At 38.0% G+C, this 9689-nt stretch overlaps 1 protein-coding gene across 1 annotated transcript; it reads right to left on the bottom strand.

Moving 5' to 3' along the window:
* Nucleotides 1-381: 381 nt before the first annotated feature.
* On the bottom strand, nucleotides 382-9367 carry LOC140724366 (receptor-transporting protein 3-like). Its single transcript, XM_073038814.1, has 3 exons — nucleotides 9241-9367; nucleotides 4773-4948; nucleotides 382-2087 (listed from the first exon to the last, which is right to left on the bottom strand). The coding sequence occupies exons 2-3, from the start codon at nucleotides 4940-4942 to the stop codon at nucleotides 1763-1765; spliced, it is 495 nt and encodes a 164-aa protein (XP_072894915.1). The 5' UTR covers nucleotides 4943-4948; nucleotides 9241-9367; the 3' UTR covers nucleotides 382-1762.
* Between the last annotated feature and the right edge of the window lie 322 nt (nucleotides 9368-9689).

A 9689-nucleotide genomic window follows, 5' to 3' on the forward strand; every position in this document is an offset into this window, starting at 1 on the left:
ACTACATTTCCTTTGGAGCTGTAGGGGTCTCAAACGAAGCACTGGTTTTCAGTTTAGTTTTGTTAGGCATGATATTAATGTAGCCTCAATTTATTTTGAGTATTTTGCAAGATCAAATTGTTAAATGTAGAACAAAATGCTGCAGTTGGTTAAAATAAAAATGGGATGTGTATTATTGACTGTATTCTCCAGGTTTGTATCTATAACACCTGCACCTGCATGCATTCCTTCAGCATGAGCTACCGAGTATCTTAAGCAATTTGTTTTGTTCTAATAATCTTTTGCTTAGAATGATGCCAAACTGATTTTGGCTGGGATAAGTTAGCTTTTGGAATTTTTTTTGAAATAATAGATTATAATAAATTGAGCAGCAAAAAAAAATCATTGTTTTTCAACAGTTTATTTTGAATTTTTTAAATTTCAGGACATTGTCTCCTTTTTAATCATTGATAAATCTGGCGTTGAAATTCAAAAGCTGAAACAAATTTGTGACTATTGTTTCAGCTCTGTTTTAAGCAAAGTTTTAAGCATGAGAAAATCAGCAGATGCTGGAAATCTGCGGAATTCCTCCAGCATTTTGGGTGTGTTGTTTAAGCAAAGTCTTGTTTTCAGCTACAGATGATTCTATTCTGTCCCTGATTCAGTTACAGGTAATATTAGCAGATATCACATTGAAAAGGCAATAACCGTAGATGTGATAATCTGTGCAGTGCAGTGTAGGTAGTTCAAATTTCAGAAGCACATAGAAGAGTACGGGTCACTGCTGTGTCATAGACCATGAGATTTGTGTCATGTCTGAGACCTTGATCTGCATTTGCACATTTCCCAAGTGAGCCAAAGCTTGTGCTCCTGAAATACTGAAAATGGTTCATTGTTTCTGAGGAGCAATAGGAAACTATTCAACCTATTTTGTCTCCACTCCATAGCCAAGGTTGCCCCCAACTCAGCAGTGAACTGCAGTGCACTGATGGCGTTTGCAATTGTGTCAGCTCAGAGGCAGAGCTTCAAGCCATCATCAACTTACCCATTGCAGCACACAAGACACTGCCTTCCAATCAATGTCTACAAAGCAAATGATTAATGCCAGACTGGCCTCTGACAGGTTGCACTACGTGGTCAGTTCTTAAATGCTGTCATTATGTCCTAGTAATTCTCTCCGTTCCGGAGGAGGTGAAAGGTGAGCAAGTATGCATTTTAAGTTAATTAAGTGCAAGTAATGATACATTGGATCTTGTTGGAAGTCCTATGTGCCTGCAGTACAGTGAGAATCCATTCGGACCATCCAACTGATTTACTACCCTTTACTCGCCATTGTAGCTGTTCCTGGTAAGTGTCTCGTCTATTCCTCTTGATTGACGTTGAAAAATATGTCAGCTTCTCTTTCGTACCTGTCCTCTAATGGCGCGCTAATTGCATAGCGGCTTTCTCAAACTGGTATCGCTGGCTGCCCACTCTCTAATGTAAATAAGATTTAGTTTGTTGGCTGGACCACTTTTACTGAAAGTAATTTTACTAAAATATTTTCAGATTGCTAAATGCAGAAAAAAAACTAGGAGGAAAAATAAACATAGTTTTCTTATGCTGAGAGGTGCAGTGTATTTGGAGGATCTTAGGCTGGTAATTATATAAATATTTCTTTTATTGTTACTTGAACAATATACTACCATTTAATTTTAATTATGTTTTGGTAAATTACCTGTTGGACAAAGTCAAATTTCTACCCAAGCTTCCTTGCAGAGATTATGTTACTAGCCTTATTAATTTACAAGCTGCAGATACCCAATTTACAGGCTTCACAGAGATCCTTTTCATGAGGGCTAGTCCTCCGTGGTTTCAGAAATCTATCTCTATCATCCACATCAGGAACTTTGTAGCAATTTTTGAGGATTTTTGCAATAAGCCTGCCTAACACTTGATCCATTTGGGTGGAATTAACCTGTGGTTTTAGCCATTGGGGGTTCGTGCATTCTCGGCATTGCTGTCGGAAGGGACGAAGCAAAACTGATCCACGCTGCTGTTTCAATCGGTAATGAAATATAATATTGACACGAGCTGAAGACCATGAATTTGAACAGCGACAATTAAATCTGTTGAAGATAAAAGGAGGGTAGTTAATATTGTTAAAAATATGAAATTTTACATTTGGAATTCATCTGGTGCATTTAATACAGTTTCATATTTCAATCAAACATCTATGCATCATTCATCAAGAAAAAAATCTGATGCTGGAAATTTAAAATAAAACCAGAAAATGGTAGCAGCACCCAGTAGATCAGCTAACATCAAGAGAAAAACGGAGTTAGCTATTCAGGTTGATAAAGCATTTATTAGTGATGCATTTCTGGCATTTTCTGTTTCTATCTGAATTAAGCATGCTGTCTTCAGATATATTCACTATGTAGTAATGGGTTAACTCATACACATGATAAACTTAAGTAGTTACACTAGGTGATGTTATTTATAGTAAAATAATACAGAACAAGTCCTGTTTTATGATTCAGGGGCCTGTTTATGATGAATTTAGAAGACCCTGCTTAATGTAAATGCCATAGCTCAGGATGAATATACAGGGATTGGAGAGCATATTAAGCTGCTCCTCTGCTCAGTAACGTTCATCTGCAGGCAGGATAGAATGATCATCACTCAGGTCCTCAATTGTGCAAGCATGACAAAACACAACTATACATGTCAAAGAAGTAAAAGTCTACCATTGCCCAAAAATCCTTGTACAGGAAGCTGAAGGGGAGCAGCAGTAAGAAGTGTCATCTATGTAACTATTAAAAAAATAGTTGTAACTACAATCTGAGCTGGCACCAATCTTGAGGTGGAAATACTCTAGCTCAGATCAAGATTTACTAATTGCCCTTGACAAGGTAAGTTTCCACAAAAGTTTTATGTATCTCAAGGACACTGTATTTAGCATCACAATTAGAAATCTCACTTGACCTCAGTGCAAATGACTCCTTGTTTGGAGAGTTAGGACTTTTATACAGCCACAATGAGTTTTGTGACAATTTTGATAATTTTGTCAAGTAGTGAATTATCAAGTTTGAGAGTTAATCTGACATTGATGCTGTCCTCCCCCACATCTCATTTTCCTAGACATCCATGTTTAACCCATATTCCAATCTCCTTAAAAGGAATAGAGTTCCCTTGTCCTCACCTACCACCCCATGAACCTCTGCATCCAACATATCATCCTCTGCAGTTTCCACCATCTTCAATACGATCCAAGCACCAACATATCTTTACTCGCTGCCTGCCCCCAACACTCTTTGCTTTTCACAGGGATTGCTCCCTTCGTGATTCCCTTGTCTATTTGTCCCCCTCCACTAATCTCTCTCCTGGCATAAACTCCTGCAAGTGACAGAAATGCTACACCAGCCCATTCACCTCTTCCCTCACCTCCATTCAAGATCCCAAACAGTCCTACCAGATAAGGCAGCATTTCACCTGCGAATCTATTGAGGGGCGCCTATTGTATCCTGTGCTCCCAATGCAACCTCCTTTACATTAGCGAGACCCAACGTAATTGGGGGGACCATTTTGTTGAGCACCTCTGCTCCATTTGCCAAATGCAAAATTTCCCGGTGGCCAACCATATCAATTCCTATCCCATTCCGTTCCAAAGTGTCAATCCATCACCTTTTCTGCCACAGTGGGGCTGCTTTTGGGGTTGTTCCATCTGGGTGGCCTCCAACCTAATGGTATGAACATTGATTTCTCCTTTTGGTAATTTTTTTTTCTTTTCCATTCCCCTTCCGTGCCCCACTCTGGACTCCTTGCCTCTTCTCCTCAACTGCCTATCACTTCCCCATGGTGCCCCTCCTTCTTCCCTTTCTCCCTTGGTACACTCTCCTATCAGGTTCCTTCTTTGCCATTCCTTTACCTTCCCACCCACCTGGCTTCACCTATCATCTTTTAGCTTGTCCTCCTTCCCCTCCCTCAACCTTTTTATTCTGGTGTCTTCCCCTTCCTTTTCAGTCCTGATGAAGGGTCTTGGCCTGCAGAATCTCAAGTTTATGAGAGTTAAGTTGGACAGCATTATTACACAAACTTGGATTGGATTCCATAGAAACTGGACTGTTAAGTGGTGATTTGATGAAAGATTTCAACATTTAAAAGGAAAATGAGAAAAACTTTCCGCTAGCTGGAGAATCAGAGACTAAACATAACAAAACCAGATATTTTAGCCATTAAATTAGAATATACTAATAAATATTAAAGGCAGCAGGAAGTTGGATCTCTCTTCTATAAATGACAAGTTATGTAAGGTCAGTTGTTATTTTTAACTCTGAGATTGTTGATTTCTGTTAATCAAATCTACTGTGGAAAACAGGATGAAGGAAGATGTATGAAATATATTGAACAATTGGATTGGGTCACAGATCAGTCTTAATCACCATGAATGAAAGTCTCAAGTAACTGTTGGGTCTCTCCATGCCTTTGTTCGTATGTTACACAATTCACATTAAAATATCAAGGACCCATGCAAATAAATTTTGCATGTTATATCAGTATTTCATAATTTTTGAAGGGCATTTCACATCTAATATTTTGTTAAGATGATGGTGAGGGAACTATTTGTATGCACTCAAAGACGTATCCATAACCTTGTAATGCTGAACATTAGCCATCAGGAAGAATGTGCCTCATTGCCATTTGCTTTACTCTGAAAAATGGATTGAGCATGGCAACTTCCTGGAATATATTTTTCCACAAAATAGCCCATTTCAGTTGTACATTTGGATTCCAAATATGTATTGCCTTACTTGCCAAATGCTGATGTTTGATAAATCTTCCAACCATTTGCTCTTTGCCGATCATCTAATTCATTTACAATGTTGTATCTGAAATTCAAACTCCATGGTTCTGAACATTGTTCTTCTATAAGGTTATTAAAGTGTTCGATCCAAGCATTTGTTCCAGGAACTTGTGCCATTTTGTACTGGATGCAATATTTAAAAAGGAAAAAAAAAGTGTGAACACCAGAAACATAAGCAAAGTGCAGGCTTTTTTCAATGGGAATTTTGCAATAAAACAGTGCTTTTGCCTTTGTTACATACCCTTATAGTTGTGGTTAAGCTAGAGAGGTTGCAGAATAAACACACAAGGAGGCTGTGGGGTGACCTTACTTAGGGTATTAAAATTATGGAGACACAGGTAGGATAGGTAGTTATAGACAGTTTCACCGAATAAATGTGCTTAAAACTAGAACAGATGGGTTTAAGGTGAGAGAAAAGATTTAAAGTGGATCTAAGGTGAGGTTTTTCACAAAGAGGGTGAAGGGCAAAAGAACAAGTGTCAGAGGAGGGGTGAGAGAGGCAAGTACAATTACAATTCTGTAAATACATTTGTACAGGAATATGGGCTGGATACAAGCTAGTGGGGCTAGTGTAGATAGTCATCTTGGGTATGGGCCGTTCTCTATGCTGCATGAATTCCATGCATCTACATCGATGTGAGTGCAGGTTCAATTCCCTGCTTGGAACAAAGGGCCAGTAAAGTCACCCTAAGGCCATGAAATAATTCATTAATAGTAAGAATAGTAACAGTACAAATATCTTTGGGATCTCTCTGAGTCAGCTGGAGACCACATCTCCAGTGAATTTCAGTACTGAATATCCCTTGAGTGTGCAGAGTCAACAGGTAGACTCCTTGTTGGCTTCTTCCATCTTCACTTCCAAGTGCACGTAGTAGGTAGCAACCTGGTGTAGGTAGCCACAGAATCTGACTCAATGTTTCTAGAAAGATATTGCAAATCTACCCCTTCTTCCCAATCAAAAGCTTTGTGGCCACTGTTATCCCTCTTCCCCCATCCTACTTTCTCTGGACTTTATAACAAGCTTATAGTAACTCAAGTAGTATTTTCCCTTGGGGTCTTCATACGTCTTTGTTGTTCTTAAGAGTTGGATCTACTCAAAAAATTGCCCCCTATATTCATGATGTAAGTACACATCATCATGTGGTGTAAACTGCCTCTGAAAGTGTGATAGGTTCATCTGTGCTTGGAGTGAGGAAAACTCTGTATTGATTCCCTTGGACAATTAACTTCTCACCTCATGTCACTTAACTTACAGGAGCAGAAGAATGTTTTGTTAGGTTCCATAGAAGCAACAAGCAAAAAAAAAATTATATCCAAGTCCCAATGGACAAACTAAAATTAAAATACTAATTCAAATTAATTACGTAGCACAGTTAATTTAATCTCTATGATAAAGTTCAAAGTACAGTTTATTATCAAAGTTTGTATAAATTATACAAGCTTGAGATTTGTCTGCTTACAAACAGCCACAAAACAAGAAGCCCAAAAGAACAAATTTAAAAAAAACACCAATGTGTAAAGAGAGAAAAAAAAACAAAGTGAGAAAAAAGTGCAAATTGTATGATCAAATAAAAGCCAGCAATGCCATTCAGAATGAAAGTGAGTTCATAGACACAAAGCCTTAGCCTCAGTTCATCACACAGCAGAGCAAATCATCGTGGAGCTCGTGCACGAAATAGGAGCAGACTCACAGACCCAGTGCCACAGAGAGTGGAGTAAACCTTGCAGAGCAGTGAGCAGAACCAACTCAACCCTCACCTCCAGTCCTGACACCATGCCTTTTCAATCCATCTCGCTCAGCGTTTAAATTGTCCAAACGTAGACCTTTAATTCAGCACAATAGCTTTTCATTTTTATGTCTCATGATCTTGTATTGTACTTGTATTATGGAACTAAAACTTAAAGATCGAAGACGTCTTGTTTAATGTTTCATCTGATTTTTTTCCCCAAGTTTTGATTGCTCCAGTTGGTGAACAGAATATTCATTTATACCCAAGAACCTCAGCTCCAAGTCAAACTAGGTCACTAGGATTAAAAACTAAATTCATTACTTGTCTGTAAACTTCCTAGTTGAAATGTTATTGGCACTTCTCATCTGATATGTTTAATTTGTATTTTTCATGTGAAAGCTGCTTGTAAGATGCTATGTGCCAGTGGTGCTTCTCCAAGTAAGTTTATCATTGCATACTTGCACTTAGGTCAATAAACTTGACTGTTACTTTGACACTTGACTACTTAACTCATCAAAAAAATCAGACTTTTAAAGTAAAAATGTAATTGACTCAAAAGGTTTAATATAGTTTTTTAATATTCATTTGATCTACTATTGGGCCAAAAATAACCAGATTTAACAATTTGCGGTCTAGACTTGTAGAATATAAATAGTGATTGAAATTTGCTGTTCCAAATTTGGTTCAGTTCAGAGTGTGTTCTTCAGTTTTTATTGTTGATCAATAATTTCCAAAATTTTATTTTTAAAAGCAATTTAGGAGATGCAATTTTATTGGGTCTCAGTTTCACAATAGTTTGAAAGCCATAATAATAACAACTACAGACTTGTTCAGGCTTTACCATAGTTATTTCTTTGTTTAAGATTTTTCTCCATGTAATCACAAACATCTTTTATTCTTTGTCCATTTCTGTCCATGCTGTTACTCTGGCATTTATACGCACTATCTCAGCACTATCTCAGTAGAGATTAGTCCATACTCTTCATAAACGTTTTGAAAGCTGCAAGTAACATTATTGAGAAAAATCAAGATTCGATATATTGACGTATGGGTTTACAAGAAAAGTAAAATAGCATTTTCTAGTTATGCCTTTGAGGGTGTTACTTCAGCTAAATGAACTGCTTCAATTTTAAAATAGTTGATCATACTGAGATCGAGTAGTTAAGTAATTAAAATGGCCAATGCCACCAATGGCCAGATGAGAAATGAGCTGTGTACTATATTGGTTTGTTTAAGGTCACATCTGCAGCTTTCAATGGAGTTGTTTCATTTAGATTATTTAAACATGTTCACTGTACACTTTTCTCATGACTGCTCCAATGGAAGTGTGAAATGAAACTACTGCAGCCATGAAAGTAACACACACAAAAAGCTGGAGGAACTCAGCAGGCCAGGCAGCAACTATGGAAAAAAAGTATAGCTGACGTTTCGGTCCGAGACCCTTCGGCAGGACTGAAGGAAAAGAAGCTGAGGAGTAGATTTAAAAGGTGGGGGAAGGGAGAGAGAAACACAAGGTGATAGGTGAAACTGGGAGGGTTGGAGACCTGAAGAAAGAGTCTCTAAATAGCTGAAGAAACATATTTAAAATAATGCCAGGCTGATTAATGCAGAATACACCAATCATGATGGGGCAACTGCCAGCAGAGGTCACGGCAGCCAAGTGTATAGTGAAGCTGGGTCTGACTTTTGGCAGACATGGAACAGCAGCAGATGGCCTCCTGTACTGTCGCAATGAAGCCACACTTAGGTTGGAGGACTAACACCTTATATTCTATCTGGGTAGCCTCCAACCCGCTGGCATAATCATCGATTTCTTAAACTTCTGGTAATGGTCCCTCTCCTCCACCATTCCCCAAACCTTCTCCCTCTCTCACCTTAACTCTTTGCTTTCCCACTGTCTCCCTTTTGTGCTCCGCCACCCTTTTCTTTCTTCCATGGCCTTCTGTTCTCTCTAATCGGACTCCCCCTTCTGCAGCCCTGTATCTCTTTCACCCATCAACTTGCCAGCTCCTCACTTCATTCCTCCCCCTCCCAGTTGAGAGAAACAGCTGGGAGAAAAATAATTGTGAATCATCCATCTAGATTGCACCCATAAAGCATACTGATCTAATTCCCATGACATCATGGCACCGTGCTTCTGCAAGGAAAGGGTTCATCATGTTGGTAGGGATCACAGCATTCTTGAGTAAAAGGAGATGCAGCAATGTTATATCAACAACATTGAGCCATTGAAGCTGAAATTGAGATGTACAATTGAGACACATTAAAACACATTTCCTTCCAGTTTGTTGCAGACTTTGCTCCTTAACTTACTGGGAATAATAAATGAAGGATATAGAGTACATTGTATATTATTGTTCCCGTTTCTGAAAGTAAGACAGACAAACATTGTGTGCATTGATAATATCATTCATTGCTTGAATAATTTCAGAAAAAAATGCCATACTAAATTGAATTACACCTGTACATCTTAAACCTAGGTTTCTACTTGGAAGGAGTTCCATTGGTTATGTTGAAATAGGTATGAATTAGCTTTTGTATGTGATTTGCCAGGAATTCAAATTAATTCAATTTCTAGGCATTCATTTTTTATGTAACAAAATGACAAAAGTATTGCCTATTAGAAAAACATAAATAAAAAGATCATATTTGGAAAATTATATAAGAAAAAAAAAGATATCCTACCCTTCTCTTTGCCAATGTTTCCTCTTTCGGAGCAAGTTGAATAAATCTGTAGGCAAATTTATTCTGCTAAATAGTGGCTTCAACCATTTTGGCCAGGGAAAAGGTTGTTCACTTTGTGAAACTTATCCGGAACACCAAAATTTATCTGTGCAATAATAAGTTTCACTTTCCTTGTGTAATTTCCAAGAAATCACATGACCATAAACTCTGAGACAATTTGATTACACTTCCTAGTGCAACCTTAAAGGCAAACTTTGGCCTTACAAACTATTCATCTCGGGAGGAAATTTATGATTGGCATTGACTGCACTCTGCCTGGTTTTAATTTTCCTTGATTTCAGTGGAATGTGAAATTGGATATTGCTAAGATGGATTAGTTCAAATGTAACTCTAGTATCACATCTTCTATATGTGTACTCTGTAGCTTTTGGCTATAAAAATCCCCCATG

Source organism: Hemitrygon akajei, chromosome 3 (assembly GCF_048418815.1).
Source record: "Hemitrygon akajei chromosome 3, sHemAka1.3, whole genome shotgun sequence".
Classification (NCBI taxonomy): domain Eukaryota; kingdom Metazoa; phylum Chordata; class Chondrichthyes; order Myliobatiformes; family Dasyatidae; genus Hemitrygon; species Hemitrygon akajei.